The following is a 17,170-nucleotide window of genomic DNA, read 5'->3' as shown; positions in this document are numbered from 1 at the left end:
TAAAATGTTTGATTACAGGTTAAAACCAACACATACATACCATTGTGAGTAATGTCTTTGTAGCTTTTCGTCTCCTCCGTTTACTTCTCCTCAAACAATAATGAGCTGACTGGATCCGAAAGGCCCTTTTGGTCTTTTCAGCTGAAAAAAAAAGAGTAAATAATAAAATAAATAAATAAATAAAATAAATAAATTTCATAAATAAATAAATAATTTAATAAAAATAAATAAATAAAATATCATTATGTATAATATATAGGATTATTTAAAGGAAAAATTACAGATTTACCTTCCAATTTTCGGATTTTAAATTATTAGGCATTAAAAGCATGGTAAGTGTTGTGGTTACTATGTATTTACAACAAATGACACATTAAAACTGCAAATACTGTGGTAAAAGCATAGTAAGTGTTGTGGTTACTGTGCATTTACAACAAATGACACATTAAAACTGCAAATACTGTGGTAAAAGCATGGTAAGTGTTGTGGTCACTGTGCATTTATAACAAATGACACATTAAAACTGCAAATATTGTGGTAAAAGCATGGTAAGTTTTGTGGTTACTGTGCATTTACAATAAATGACACATTACAACTGCAAATACTGTGGTAAAAGCATGGTAAGTGTTGTGTTTACTGTGCATTTACAACAAATGACACATTAAAACTGCAAATACTGTGGTAAAAGCATGGTAAATGTTGTGGTTACTGTGCATTTACAACAAATACCACTTTGGAACTAATTACTACTTTGAACCTGATAAGAATATATGATATATCATGATTAACTGATTGAAGGTCTAGGCCTATAGCACGTCACGTGACAGACAGTGTTTAATCACGTTAGTTTAGTAATGTGTTTTGAATTAGAAACCAATGAAATGCAAAACCTCCGTGGAGATGACAGATATATGCAGTGACTGAACATGAGAGAGCTAATCTGATTAATATCGACAAACAGAAAAGACATTATAACAAACATTATTTGGACAGCGTATTTACGACTACTTACCAACATCTGGCACACGTGACCTGAGGGTTGTTCCATAAACCAAGATTAGAGTATAAGCCAGGCTTATTTCGGTTAGTCAGGCTTATTTTTGGTAGATTCGGTTTCATAAATCAAACTTAAAAAAGTTCAAACTTAGTTACCCCGGCAACTTATGCTGGCAAATTAACCTGGTCCGGGGCAGGCTAACTGTCAGGCTAAGTCTGAGTTCAGGCTTAACGAGCATACCATTTATAATCACCTGCTGGTATTTCGATGTCATTTTATTTTACTTAACCACTATTAATAAATAAAAAAAATTAAATAAATAAATAAAGACGGAAATGTACTTTACTAATAAATGTAAGAAATTATAAGGTATAAATACACTAAGAAATGTTCAAAACTTGTGTGTTTAATTGGTGAGTTTGGTTAATGAGTTTGGTAATTAATTAATTAAAAGTATATAAATAGGGAGCTGAACTCGTTTCCAAACTTAACCATGGTGAGTCATTTCATAGATTAGGTGGTGGATGAGGGGGCTATAGTCTTGCGGAGGGCATTTCAAAGAGAGAGAACTTTCAGAGACAGGTCAGACCCATTGGCTTTTAATTACAGCTACCTGTATGAGCGATATGGGTTCTCAAGAGATGGGATTGCATATATTTGTAGATTACTAAGCCCATACATTGCAAATAATACACGCCGCAACAGAGCGCTCACAGTCCCACAGACTGTGCATTGCGTTTCGCTTTTTTGCCAGTGGAACATTTTTGTACACAGTTGGAGATGCAGAGAATATCAGCAAAGCATCAGTTTGCCGCTCTGTACTAACTGTGTACCTTTCTTTAAAAAGACTACTCAATGTGTTCATCACATTCCCTGGCAACAAAGCTATTCGTACCATTAAACATGCCTTTCATGGAATAGCTATGAAGTTCAAATATCTATAAAACATGGAAATATTTCTTGACTGTTGATTTTACATGGGACATATTTAAAACAAACAAATAATTTTCCTAGGTTTCCCAAATGTTATCGGTGCATTGGACTGCACCCATGTGTGTATTAAGTGTCCGTCTGGTCCACATGAAGCGGACTTTGTGAATAGGAAATCAGTACACAGCATTAATGTACAGGTATGATCCCACTGAGTTGATATTGAAGGCTATGCTCTAGCACTGAGTGTTCTGTACTAAGCTGAGCACCAGTGTTTAGTTCATTGCAATTAAAATGTAGTGACCTACAGCTTTAATTTATTTTAAATGATAAGTGATGCAGATTGCATCATCACAAATGTAGAGGCCAAATGGCCAGGCTCTGTGCATGACTCCAGAATCTTTGGAGCCTCATCTCTCTACCAGCAACTAGCAAGAGGTATGCTAGTAATCACTTAATCGCAAAAAGTCCTAAAAAAAAAAGAAGAAAAAAAACTACATTATATATCTATATATATTCATTCATTCTGTCTATGCAGGAGAATTCTCAGGAGTTTTGCTGGGAGACAAGGGATACCCATGCCTGCCTTACCTCTTGACTCCCTATCAGGAGCCCCAGACAGAGGCACAGCACCGCTACAACATTGCCCATGCACGCACAAGAGGTCGTATTGAGATGGCATTTGGGCTGATAAAGTCAAGGTTTCAGTGCCTGAAGCACCTCAGAGGGACTCCACCCAGGGCATGTGACATTGTAGTTGCTTGTGTAGTGCTCCATAACATTGCTTGTCTGAGGAGAGAGAGGCAACCAATGATGGTTCAAGAGGAAGACTGGGGCAATGAAGCAGTATTGGAAGAAAACGATACAGGCAGACTTATGAGACACATATGCAAATAATTATTTTGCTTAATATGGTCTAAACCATGTGTAGCCTTTAAAATTTTCCACTGGCCCCTCAACTTTCTCCTTAGTTGAACAAACACACAGAAGTCAAAGTATTTAATGTAATTTGTCTTTATTCATAGTGAATCTGCCTGTTAGGGGTGAAAACACACAAATAAATGTTGTGGGAAGTGATCAAAAAGGTAATGTTTTTTTTTTTTTTTTTAAATGGTAGTTCTACTGTTGAATTTCCAGCTCCAACTTCCTCATCTTCAGTTTTTTATACTGGATGTCGATATCAATCGCTTCCATTTGTATAAGGACGTAGCGTTTATACACTCCTTTTATGTTTTCTGGGTTCTGTAGCAACATAGATTTAAAGCTACACTGTGTAACTTTTTTAGTTTATTCTTAGCTAAAAACACTAAGTTCTTTCAAAAATATATGTGCTCATTAATGTATATTTACTTCGTTCAAGTAATAAAGTATTCTCGTGAGTGTATAATATGCCATTGAAAATACATACGGGTGGGGGGTTCTAATGTCGGTCGCCATGTTGCCCCTCCATCTTGAAAGTACATTAGCCAAAGAGGGACATACGGTTAATTCAAGCTTCACCTTTCACTCATGGACGAGGTCGAACTGGAAGCCATGCTAATCTTGGACTACATTGGCCACCGTAGGAGTTAAAACGAAATCGGAATTGAGAGGAACAGAAACTAATATTCACTGGATGGTCATATACCTTTTCACCGCTAGATGGGGGTAAAAATCACAAAGTGTAGCTTTAAGTTATTTCATTGAATACTCTTGTCACATTGTTTTCATTTCTTAATACTCACTTTGTCACATGTGGTCCCAGACTGAGAGGGCTCTAGAACAGTGTCAGCATCCTGAAATCAGATTATGATCATTTTATCACACAAGTACACTTTTTAATATTCAATACAGTATAGCATGGAACCTGTAAGTACCTCAGGCCTCCTTGAACATACAGACACAGTCTCCTTATCCTCCTCAACTGATGGGCCTTCTCTCTGTGACCACTGATTAAACTCAGTTAAACTCATTAGCTTACATGACTGATTTAAAAGGTCTCATACTCACAGGCAACATGATGTCTGGTGGATCCATAAAGCATACAGAATCTTGATAGAAAAAAATATATATTTTTGTACCAAAATGCACCATTACAGTAGCACAAGTACCTCTACATGACATTACTGCTATGATGTACTTAGGCTTACAATGCCTAAGGAAGGAGGAAATCAGTTAGTCAGGAAGGAATAATGACAATAAAACACACACACACACACACACCTTTTATATACTCACTCCTTATACTATGTGATATGATTTTAGGTGATGCCCCCCCCCCCCCAATTAAAAATAATAATAAAAAAACCCTGAATAGTTGTAACTTCAAGCTGGCATTGATTACATATGTACATACCATTAGATTTACTTACCATTCTGAACTATATTTTTATATTTTATTTTCATCTGCTGCCAGGTTCTTTTTCCTTCACTTAAGTTGCTGCTGCGTGAAAGCAATTAACGTTACTGTTATTCACACAAACTTTGCAATGTATTGTGACACACATTCAATGTTGATAAAGTATTTTAAATAGTTTACACCGCTACTTACGTATTGAGACGATCAGCAATTTCCTGCCAACCTTTCTCTCTTGCTTTATTTATTGCCGCTGTATTGCCTTTTTTGGTGATGACATCTTTAAATTCTTCATATGTTTCCAATAGCAAACGCTGTTCCGTTGCTGTGAACATCGCTGTTCTATCTTTTCCTATTGTTGCCATGGTAGCCCACAGTAAATCGATTGACCCATGCTCGACTTCTCAGGACTTTTAAACAATGGCGTGCACGCGCATTTATCTAGACTATTTAAACCTGACTCAAATTAGTAAGATCACATGATCCTCAACTTACTGTTATGGAACCAATTTAAGCGCGGATGTTTAGCTCGGCTCATTCAAGTCAGGTTTTGGACTTTAATCCCCGCTTTTCTAAGCGGCTTTTATGAAACAACCCTCTGATGCCAAACACCGCGATGTGTTCGGAATGAGACTTCTTCAGCGCGATTTCCTACTGATAAAATTTGCATCTGTTATTGACGCCACAGGTTTCCCATTGAAAGCAATGGAGTTCCTAATGCGTCACAGAGTGACGCCAAGAAGCGCTTTCGGTGTCTGCTATGTGACGCCTCGGGTGCTTGACCATGCTTCAGTTGTTGATGCCTTGGGAGTGAGAATGGGTTGACATTAGGGAAGCCTGAGGGACATACTGTGTCATATTAATCGGCATGGTCATGATTGCATGATCTTCATTAAAAATTATAATATACCTGCGTTGGCACAAAAACAAAACAAAAAAACTGCTATAGCCTACAAGTACAACCTTGGGTCTTAAGTGGCTTGGAAATGTCACAAAACCCCCCTAAAAACTGCTTGAGCGCCGGGTAAACTTTGCGAATGGCACAACAGACAGCACTTTTCAAGTTCTCCGCATCTATGGATGAAAGAGCCACTCGCAAAGAATCTCAGGACAATGCACACAGTTTGTGCTGTTATTAAAGGCCAACTCCGAGTCGAACATTGAATGTGCGTTTAGAAAAAATTAATGATGTAAACAACATCCTCACGAGTCTTGAGAAATATTATATATCTAAAAAAAAGTACACTATAGCGATGCGTTTAAAGACCTCCCATATCACCTCTGCATATTAAGCCGCGATCTAATCCTGTTTACATGAAATAAGCCTGCTCGCGAGCAGGTTCAAGCTAGCGCACCTGTTGCTATGACAGCAAGTCTAGCATGAGCTTCGAAGAACCAAACAATCCAAGATCATGCCAAATCGTCAACAATCAAATCCAGCTAACTGAGTTAGCGACGCACGAAGAACGGGCCCCAGCTCAGAACTTTATCTGTATAATATTTTTTTGTTTTAAATTGCAGAATTGTTATAATACTAATGCCACAATATAACAAGAGTCATGTAAAAATTATGACATTAATCATAAAATTTGTATAAAACTAAAGTCTGTATCTGTATATCATGTAATCTTAGCTAATATATTCAGAGTTTTGACTCAAAGTCATATCATTGAATTAGGTGTCCATGACTATTACATCATCTGATGACATTTTCTACTGCATTTATTGCCATAACAAATGTGTATCAAAAATACAGTTACAACATCCAGAAAATAACTTAAGTTAATAACTCAAGAGCCAAGAGTCCAACTAAAGCAAACACTGTTCCCTTTCGAAGGGAACTCAACAATATGTCATCGACGCTATGGGGAACGCCTCAGGCGTGACAGGTGTCTGAAATCAAGTATCAACTCACAGCAATCATGTTGACCGGCGACAGCCCGTGCTTCATCAGCTCGAATGATGAGCATGCAACCTGGATGTATAAAAAGGGCGCCTTATGACAGTGACAACATCATTTTCGTCTTCAGGGACTGTTTTGTCTGTTTGAAAGATAATCAACTAAGAAAATGAAGCGTACAGAGAAGAGGAAGAATTCCTTTCGCAAGTGTGCCGACCCGTGTCCCAGATATCTGACACCGGAGGACTCACACGATCTGTGCGTTTTCTGCCTGGGTGAAGAGCTCTCGAGGGAGCTTCCTGCGCAAACTGTGGGAGTTTTTCTATCAGAACTCTCCGCTCTCGTCTGTCCCATTTCTCGAGGGGAGTGGGTGCGGCATCTGAACCCCGCGGTTTCGGTCCCGCTCGGGCTGAGGCTCGGCTGCGCTTGAGTTCGTGGGGCTCTCAGATGGAGCTGGCAGATCGTCTAGAGAGGGGCCTTAACCTCGCGGGTGATCTGCCAGCTGACGAGGGTGAGTAACAGGTCGATGTTGAAGAGGTTCTTTCTCTTTCTGATGGATCTGTAACTGGTTCTCTTCGGGCCGGGAAGGAGTTGGCTGCTGATGATGTCAGTCTGGTTGAGACTGAACCATCTCAGCCCTCCTTCCCAGTGTACGCTGAGTTGCTGGACGTTATGGGGCGCGCCACCAACAGATTGCAGCTACAGTCTCCACTCTGAGATCGAGAAGGCATGGAAGAACCCGTTCTCTGCGCGTCTTCATCTGCATCAGCGGAATAATTTCGCTGCTGTGGATGGGGCCGCGGAGCACGGGTATGTGTCGATGCCGCCAGTGGACGAGACGTTGGCCGACTATCTCGTCTCTGGTTGGTCTTCTTCACTAGGAGCTCCGTCTCTGCCATCCAAGCCGCTTAAGACTACATCACGCTTGAATGGCAGAGCGTACAAAGCAGCAGGTCAGGCAGGAGCGGTTCTGCACACCCTTGCGGTCCTTCAGGCCTACCAGTCCGACCTGCTGCGGGACCTCGATCAGGGGGTCGGTCTGTCCCCTGACGCGGTCGCAGAGCTGCGCCGCACCACGGATTTGTCTCTCCGGGCCACCAAACAGTCTGCTGCCTCCATCAGTCGTTCGATGGCGGCTATGGTGGCCACGGAAGGTATCTGTGGCTCAACCAGGCTGACATCGGGTAGAAAGAAAAAACCTTTCTCCTCGATTCGCCGGTTTCGCCTTCCGAGCTTTTCGGACCTTCCGTCGAGACGGTGGTCGATAAGTTCAGGGAAGCTAAGGCACGCTCTGCGGTGTTTAAGAGCTGCATACCCACGGAGGTCCTCGGCCCAGCCCAGGCAGGCGGGAGGGCCTGGTCCATCGTGGTCTGAGGATCACAGACAGACCCAGAAGGCCAGTGTCGCTTCCCGCGCGCCCCCTCCTCCTAGCAGAGGGAGCAGGGCGCGCAGGAAGCGTAACTCCTGCGCACGGGAGGCACGATCTCAGGGAGGTGATCCAGAGCAAACGTTCTCAGACCAAACGTTAACATCACCTCCCTGGATCTTGTCTCCTAACCACCATCGCTCCCAGGCTCCTCCTACATCAGGCCTGGGGCGGGGCCCATGATGAGTTCATGAATTCTCTGATGGCCCGCTTCAGCTTGGTTGATAAGAGCGCCTTACTTTTACTTGTGAAACAGTAAAAAAAAAAGAAAAAAAAGAGGGGGTTACTGAGTTTCTCAGTCCCGGTGTGCCTCATTCCGCACGCTGCAGGTTTTTATGCTGAGTGAAAATGTTCTTTTGCGCAAATAACATTTTTCTCCTCTTTTTTCAGAACTTGCCTCCTGTATAGAGCCGGGGACATGTTCGGTAAGCAAGGTTGTGAGTCGAGCTCCCACATACTGTGGTTGCCAGGTTACAGGCCTAGCCAGGCCTTCCGGGTTATGAGCTTCCATATGTCAGGCTACAAGCCTTACCCGGTACTTTCTAAAATGCATATTTATGGCCTTTCTGGAAGTAGCCCCACATGGTGTGGTTGTCAGGTTACAGGCCTCACCAACCTTCCTGAGTTTGAGCTCCCACCTACTATGGTCGCCAGGTTACAGGCCTCACCTGGCCTTCCTGAATATGGGCTCCCACATATTGTGGTCACCAGGTTACAGGCCTCACCCGGCCTTCCTGAATATGAGCTCCCACATACTGTGGTCGCCAGGTTACAGGCCTCACCCGGCCTTCCTGAATATGAGCTCCCACATACTGTGGTCGTCAGGTTTCAGGCCTCACCGGCCTTCCTGATATGAGCCCTCATGTAATGGAGCTCCCCACATAGGGGGTCATCAGGTCTTAGGCTTCAGAAGACCTTCCTGGTTTTGATCCCTCTTACTTTCTCAGTGTTCAGAACGAGCACTGGGTAGACCCATGGATTGAGTGGACGTCTTCCGTCATTTCTTGAGGTTGAGTCACCCTCTCCGGGGAATCCCATCTCTGTGATCCGGAACTGAATGGTTTCTGCCAGCTTCGCAGGCTATCAGTTTTTCGGATGCCTTATTCACTGCAATTTCCGGAGGCTCTGTCTCGGACAGACAGGCAATGGCCAGTTGGTGCGTCTTAGTATAGGGAAGCATTTCAGGAAGCATGCTCTCCTGAATAGTGACTGGCTGGGGTCCCTTGGGTCCCCTAGCCACACTCCCTAGAAGGGACCCCTTCTATTAGGAAGTTTTGGTCCTAAGCCTCTGAGCTGGCCCAGATATTTCCCCCATTAACTATGTTCTGGCACTTTCTCGGCTCATTAGCTTGGGCTATGACCGGTAGGGAGTGCTGTCACTGACAGCCCAATGTGACCTTAGGTTGAGTGGTTTCAGTGTTCTTTGAATTACTGGTTCTGACGGTTGTCACTGCCCTTGGGCATGCACTCCCCTCAGCATGGTCGAGTGGGTATTTCATTCACCATAGCGTCGATGACGTATTGTTGAGTTCCCTTCGAAAGGAAACATCTGAGGTTACGACTGTAACCTATGTTCCCTGAGAACAGGGAACGAGACAATACGTCTCCCTGCCTGCCTGCAACAGTCCCTTCAGACGATAGGATGTTTTCACGGTCTCAAGGCGCTCTTTTTATACATCCAGGTTGCATGCTCATCATTCGAGCTGATGAAGCACGGGCTGTCGCCGGTCGACATGATTGCTGTGAGTTGATACTTGATTTGAGACACCCGATCTGAGGCGTTCCCCATAGCGTCGATGATGTATTGTCTCGTTCCCTGTTCTCAGGAAACATCGGTTACAGTCGTAACCTGAGACGATCTCCATCATGGTGACATCCAATTTCTGATTAAATTATTGATTATTAAAATAAAAAGTTGTATTTGTTAACATTACTTAATGCACTGAGAACTAACAGGGTACTAAAAGGGCACACTTCTCAGATTATTAAAGAAGTAAAACAAAGTTGTAAAAGTAAAGTTTAGAAGTGAATGAAAATTAAAAAAATATATAAAATACATATTGTTGTATTTTGTATATATTTACAAAGCATTTTCAACTCTAAAACGTCAAGAAAACCAATGCGGCCATGAATACTATTAATTAAAAATACTATTAATCACAACCGCAAAAGAACTGAAATGACAGTCTTCATCTTCGTCATCTTCTTCTTCTTCTTCTTCTTCTTCTTCAGCAAGTCAGCTTTTGTTCATTTCCGCCACATTCCGCCATATCTGAACAAGTTCTGGGCCAGATTTTAGGATGATGTCTCAATAAATGAGCTTTAAGAAAGATTGTTTTGTGCGCAGTACCAAATTTTCCACTAGATGACATCCAGACTCCACCGATGACTCTTCGATTTCCATACATGTTTTTAGTGATCTGAAACTTGTATTTCCATACTTTTCCAAATATTTATGAAGTGCACATCCTATTCAGAAATAGTTAGGGCAGTAATGTTAATATTTGATTTCAATTCAATCTCTAAAACATATAATAAAAATGTATGGAAAGAATCGAAGCGCATGTTATAAGTTGCCTCCACACCACAAATGAAGAATATATTGGTATTTGTCTATTGCTGTTATTTCTTTTGATAATTAGTCTTCGAATATGAATAATAGTGTCTGAAAGCTTTTAAATTATATCTAGTCAAGATTACTTAAGGTTTAGACTAAGATAATTATTGTTATAAATGTAGAATGGCAAGTGTCCCGTACATTATTATACTAACCACATTTTATGACATGCATTGTAGATCCGTACACAGAAGCTAACTGCATTTTTAATGTATCTTCCAAAAACAATGTTGACAGCAACAAACTTTTCCATAAAGAGATAAAGATAATTCCGCTATAAATTGATTTCCTGGGGCATATTTTAAAACCTTATTATAGGCTATATGCATCATCATGTAGCCTATAAGTTTTTAAGTTTAACTGATCAATTCAGTTAATAAGGCACTACTATAGGGCTGTTACCAGTCAAATTAAATCAGTTTCAACAAAATCTATCTTCGCACTGCAGATGTGACGTGCAGACGCTGACTCTGAATGGCATTAGATATTATTTACACAGACTGTTAATGCAGAGGAGCCATGGATGCATTTACACTGCAATTACAATTGCGTAAATAATGTTATGAGATTCATTTTTTAATATAATATTTTGAATATTGAAATATGAAATGATAGAATCGATGAAATTATACGTTTAAGTATGAAACTAAAACAGCCAGTAGGTGGTGCCAAGCCACCGTCTTAACGGGTGAGTTCAATCATTACAGTTTTTTACAGTCGCTAGGACACATTTCTCAATTTCTTAGGTCACTTTTTTAAAACTCTTCACACAGTGAGCACAACAGAAGTATGTGGGCTAAACTATGGATCATTTATCATTGCTTTGGCACAAAATGCATTCAATGTATTCAAATCTTTCAAATTACATTAATTCTTTTCTCACTTCGACACAACAACCACCAAAACTCTGTGTACTTACAGGCGAATTTGCACATGCTTACATACTGTTTTCAAAACTGGTAAACTTAAGTTCAAAACTATAACATAATACAAAACATAATATAACAGCGATTTGCTACATTTCTTGTAATGAAATATATTTAATAATGAAATGCTATAAAAACAATTGGACAATTGGACCAACCACAGCTGATTCCTATTGTATCTGTATCGTTGATGGTGTGTAAATTATTGTATTTTAGAATTACTCCGTGCAAAAAAAAAAAAAGACAAAATATATTGAAGCATTCTGCATCATGTCTGATTCATTCCAGTAACATATATTGCAGTGAATTCTAAACAGTAGAGATGTGTGCTTGTTTTACAGAAGAAAACATTGTATAATGCTACCTGTTGTTAGTGTTTATTAGGTCATTGTTTTGTGGGTGACAAAGTGTGTTTGTTGTCTGTCAACCTTTAGTGTGATGGAAGAATATGTTGATTTGAGACATGTATGAAGTGATTTGGTAGTTTTAGTGCATTTTGAAAGTGAAATTAACTGCTGTGCCGAGCTGAAAGTTGGTTTGGAGAACTGTGTGAAGAGTTTTGAAAAAGTGACCTAAGTATTGAGAAATGTGTCCTAGCGACTGTAAAAAACTGTAATATAATTAACTTAATGTAGTAAAATTAATTTTTACTTCAACCCACCTGTTTGTCTCGTGGACACTCAGCTTTAATTGTTTATTAATTCTAAGAAATACTAATTTCCGGGGAAGGGATATGTCTTTCTTACTGTACAGTACTGCTGACTATTAAGAGCATGTAGTCACAATCTAGATCGTAAGGTAAACTTCGTATGCAAGCAGATAATCAGAACCAAATGCATATTGTGCACAAGTTTTATTAACGAAAATATAACTAACATACAAACACTTTCATTCATGCATTCAAATGGAGATGGTTAAAGTGACAGAATTAAACCGGAGGTAGGAAATGGAACTAAGGAAAAGATCCATTTAACTATGAAAAGAACCATCAATATTATCATTGTCAAAGCACCTTCTTAAAATGGCCTTGCAGAGAACATAATTCTTGAAGTTGTTGAAAATTGACGTTTGTTGGTTCTGTGAGTGTCATATGTGGAAGTTGCAATCGTTTTCTTCTCCGTTGGATGAAGAAGGTATGATGAACTTGCGTGGTTAGTTCGACTCTGTTGGGAGAGCCTGCTGGGGCCCATGGGCCCTGGTGGGGGGTCCATGCAGACATCAACCCAAAGTAGTGAAGGCCAGAGAAAGAGAGGACTAAGAGAACCAACGGTAGGAGTTGCAATGGACTTCTGCGTTGAATGAAGACGTTGTGCGAAACTGCTGAGGTTGTCCTGCATGCTGTAGTGGTTGAGAGAGTCTTCTCTCTCCTGAATGAGCACATGGCTGGTTGTGAGTCAAGGCCCGGGGCCCTGGGCCTGCTGAGGCCATGCAGGACAGCACAACACCGCAAACGTACTGAGAAGTAAAGAAGAGGAGGGCTTGTTGAGGATGCAATTTGAAGCTTGAGAAAGGTTCCACCTCTCAGGGTTGGCTCAACAAATTATAAAGGTGGAGTTTCCAGGTGGGAGAATTTGATTTATGGGTCTTTGTTCCAAGAGCTTTAATTTGCATGTGCACGGTGGATGGGTGGTAGCTTGATGAAGAATGAAATATTCTTGTAATACTAATATGTTGTTGTTATCAATATATCATGTACACAGCCATTTCTATCTTCAAAGTACCAAGTAAGATCAAACACCGCGTAGGTGAGGTTACATTGACCGTTGGTTCCACCAAAATAATCCACAGCATCAAAACAATAAAAGTTAATACAATTAAAAGACACTACACAAAACAGTAAATCATTCACACAATTTCCTGGCGGTGCGTGTTCATTTATAGATCCGTTCGTTTATTTATTAATGCAGCAAAGTTTGTTTCAAAGTCTGTTTCTGTCTTCACATTCTTTCACAGCAATAAAACCAACTTATCTAATCGTAGTCATAGTAACCAAAGATCCTTCTTGTCCTTGTTGGGGGATGGGACCACAGGTCCCAGAGTGAGTTTTAAATATTATTTGTTACCTAAAACAAATAATTGTGTCTGATTTTTCTCAGTCGTAACAAGTGATTTGTCTCAGTCGTAACAAGTGATAGTTTTGGTGCATTTTTAAAGTGAAATTAACTGCTGTGCAGAGCTGAAAGTTGCTTTGGAGAACTGTGTGAAGAGTTTTGAAAAAGTGACCTAAGTATTGTCCTAGCGACTGTAAAAAACTGTAACAATTTACAATTCTCAAAAGGTAGATGTAGTTGCAAATTACAATAAATAACATCAATGAAGTCTCAAATCATATACAACCATGAAAGGCAAGGAAGAGAAAATAAATAAATACATTTAAAATATTATATTTTAAATAATTGAAAGAACAACATTTGCAGTTTTTTTCAATCGCTAACAAGCGCTTACACATACTTCAGTTCAGATACTTTTTCTAAACTCTTAACACAGACTTAAGACTACAAAACTACAAAACACAATTGGCCAAATGGATAATTTTCTTCTCAAAAACAGATTTTGTTAAATATATACTAACTCTTCATTTAAAAATAGAACACATCTTTCACACTAACTTTACCAAAACACTGGAAATCTGACTCAAAATGAAATTATTCTGTCAAAGAATAACACATATGTGACTGGATGAGGGAAAAGCAAAGCAAGAAGGAAGCATTTTAGTTTAGGTTTAGTTTTTCAGTCACATACTGTAACTCCAGTGTTTGCCCTGCCTTGTACTTATTGTACTTGTTCCTATCAGAGGATGCAGAAAGGGTGCATTTCTCAAAGCACTGGCTATCACATTGTGGACAAAATTGGCTTATGAATCACATTGTTCGCAGAGACCATTGTTATTAAATTGTTATTAAATTATTAATGTGTTATTAAAGTTATTTATGTTTATACATTGACGCAATGTCTGCATCTCAGAGATCTATATTGAAAAAGCTAAGCTTGTTTCTGCCACAGAATAAAAAATAAAAAATCTAATTTCGACTTTTTATCTTTACTATTCCGACTTTTTCCCCTCACAATTTTGAGTTTACATCTCGCAATTCTAACTTTATAACAAACAATTGTGAGATAGTCAGTCAGAATTGCATGATATAAAGTCGCAATTGCGTGTTGTAAATTCTAATCAGAATTAGATGAACTATCAATTAAATAGTATTTACAAAATAGCAACCACATGTACATGTGCATGTGGTTGCTATTTGCTAAATGTTAAAAAGTTCATTACAGGTAAAATTCTTTCATCATTTACTCACCATAAGGCGAGGCATGGAAATAAATCAAATAATTTGAGACGTTTTCAAAGAGACTTTTATGTTGAAATTATTGTGTGACGTCATTTAAACATGGCTGAACTAGACGTTGGAAAACATTGTGAAATTAAATCTTGCAAACAAAAAGGTATGCTCTATATAATGTCATCCAACCAGCTTAAAAATGTCAGTACATCAATAATTAGGTTTCCACGGTCTTTATTTGTACAAATAGCCATTGTAAACAGTGTTAACTTCACTGTGACGTGAGTCAGCAGCACAGCAGCAGCCATCTGCTCTCATGCTAATTATGTTTGTATAACACAATCATAAGAATTATTTTAAACTTTGTTTTATGTTTTAATGCAGATTTTCTACCATTCGTTTGTAGCAGCTGTTCTGGAGTGTTTTGGTAAGATTTTGTGTCGTTGGTTTTGAAAACTCTCACAATTACAATACAAGTAAACATCAAGATTAATAATTACGACAAGGAAATGACTGAACAGAAAAAAGTAGGCTACTATGGTCCTACCATGCTTTTTTTGTGTGCCATCATTGGCTTTTTTGTGTGTGGAATACATACCAAAATTGTAAATAATACCATGATACACGGTAATCACTTGCTGGTTGCTACCATTGCATTTGAGACATTTCACTCTATTCATTGCAATAATTTTATTTTTAATGTAACATTTTATCTCCTCTACTGGTTATAGTTTGGAACACAGAAGCCGGGACTCCCATTCTTGTCCAGAGGTGAGTGAGAAATGTCAGGTGGTAATTACTGACAGTTTTACTAAAGACGATGAAATAAAACCATTACAAGTAAATATAACCATTACAAGTAAATATATTTATATATATATATATATATATATATAAATAAATGTGTGTGTATATATATATATATATATATATATATATATATATATATATATGTGTGTATATATCACTGAGTGACTGTTTTGATGATTATGGATGATTCTTTCAGGTCACAGTGAAGAGAGAGATCTCTGTGTCTGAGGGAATCTCATCATATCCGTGTAGCTTTGAGGACTGCAAAGGGAAAGAGTTGCTGCCTGTCGTCTGTCCACACTGTGAAAAACACTTCTGCCTCATGTACAAAACCTCTTACAAATGTCATTTTAATAACCCTACATTTTTTACTTTAAACTGACTTGCTCAAAGTCTCACCCTGACTATATACGCTGACTATACATTCACTATACGAATGACTATAGTGGGAAAACAATAAATATTATTATTTTGTGTATATAATCACAGCAGCTGGAGTACTAGGTGGTGTGTCCTAATCTAATATGCAGTGCTCTTCTAAGAATGACTAAGAATGACTGTTTTTGTCTGGTCTCAGACATCGGCATCAGGATGACCATAAGTGTGAGAAGCTGCAGACCCCGAAGCCTCGCATGGCTGCAACACAGGAGCTGGTGCAGAAGATAGTAGGTCCGTTTTTTTAGCAGTAAACTGCAAACTTACATTCAGATCTGCTAAAGCACTGTTTTATATTGGCTTTAAATCGTTTAGATTGCAAATGGTGTACTTGCTCTTCTTGACCACATGAGGGCAATGGAGTCTCATTTTGAAGAGCTTGTGATGCCAAAGAATTCTTAGAAATCCAAAAAATTATTTCATCTTTACTTCCAACAGAGTCAAAGAAGAATGTACCACCAAGTAAAGGTAGAAAAGGAGCGAAAAATGCTGCAACTGCTGCAAAAGTTGCCTTGATGAAGCTGAAAATGCATGCGTCAGGAGATAAAGGCCTGCCACAGGTATCAGAGCAAAACTGATATTATAATGTACCTGTCATTGCATTCATTTATGAGCAAATATCTCATCAGAAATTCCTCTACTGATGTCCTCTGAAGACAGAACGGACATATTTCCAGGTGTTTCTGCCCAAAGAGGCTAAAGACTCTAGTTTGCCCATGTACTTCTGCTCTAAATGGAGTGTTGGCAAAGTAGTGGACTTTGCAGCATCTCAGGCCAGTCTGAAGAACAACAACAATGTGCTCACAGCTAAGGTCAGCCACACAGAACTACATTAAACTTTGTTCACATTATACTGTTACTTAGATTTATTAATTTATTGTTTGTTGAATACAATTTGCATTACCATAACCAACCATATACTCTGCACAGAAACTGTGTTTGTGTCACCCCGAGACGGGTGAAGCCTTTAAGATGGACACTAGCCTCCAGTCGCTGCTTTTCCACACAGACTGTCCCCTGCACAACGGAGGCAACGTCATTCTGGAATATCTGGATAATGAGAGCTCTGGACTAGATGATGTCACAGCCTATATTCCATCCTCCTGATAGAAAATCCCACAACCACTCAGAAGAGTTTTATAGTAGTTTGAGGAAAGCAGGAAACAAAGGGTGTTAGATTGGTAACCAGAGGATTGTTATATCATAGAGTCTGTCTATTGTAAATGTATTCCACATGATTTTCTATTAAATGAGTCAATGACATGATGCTTTTTCTTTTGTCTCATGTTTCATGTATGAAATTACTTGAATACTCCCAATTTATGCTCCCAATTTAATTGACCATGCAAGGTTTCAGAGTAAATGCATTGATGGAAAGGTGCTTGGTTCTAGAAAAGAATTTCCACACTTAAGCCATGAGAGAATGGTACATTGCTGTCAGGCAGAAATTATGTACTTATGTATCCTCTCACCAATCTAAAGCCATTAAGCAGAATGTGACGCATTGATG

General features: G+C 39.3%; 1 protein-coding gene and 1 long non-coding RNA gene across 2 annotated transcripts; one reads left to right on the top strand and one right to left on the bottom strand.

Moving 5' to 3' along the window:
• Positions 1 to 3,147: 3,147 nt before the first annotated feature.
• On the bottom strand, positions 3,148 to 3,845 carry LOC143751473 (uncharacterized). Its single transcript, XR_013207241.1, has 3 exons — positions 3,784 to 3,845; positions 3,652 to 3,702; positions 3,148 to 3,169 (listed from the first exon to the last, which is right to left on the bottom strand). It is a non-coding gene; the product is annotated as an uncharacterized LOC143751473 (long non-coding RNA).
• Positions 3,846 to 14,496: 10,651 nt separating this feature from the next.
• zfand1 (zinc finger, AN1-type domain 1) lies at positions 14,497 to 16,926 on the top strand. The gene is made up of 8 exons (XM_077244324.1): positions 14,497 to 14,578; positions 14,800 to 14,842; positions 15,147 to 15,186; positions 15,422 to 15,549; positions 15,803 to 15,894; positions 16,099 to 16,220; positions 16,317 to 16,472; positions 16,591 to 16,926. Exons 1-8 carry the CDS (start codon positions 14,524 to 14,526, stop codon positions 16,765 to 16,767), a joined length of 813 nt encoding a protein of 270 aa, XP_077100439.1. The 5' UTR covers positions 14,497 to 14,523; the 3' UTR covers positions 16,768 to 16,926.
• The last annotated feature ends 244 nt before the right edge of the window (positions 16,927 to 17,170 follow it).

Source organism: Siphateles boraxobius, unplaced genomic scaffold (genome assembly GCF_051911475.1).
Source record: "Siphateles boraxobius isolate OS27281-9 unplaced genomic scaffold, OSU_SipBor_1 26, whole genome shotgun sequence".
NCBI lineage: Eukaryota > Metazoa > Chordata > Actinopteri > Cypriniformes > Leuciscidae > Siphateles > Siphateles boraxobius.
This window is presented reverse-complemented; position numbering and strand designations above follow the sequence as displayed.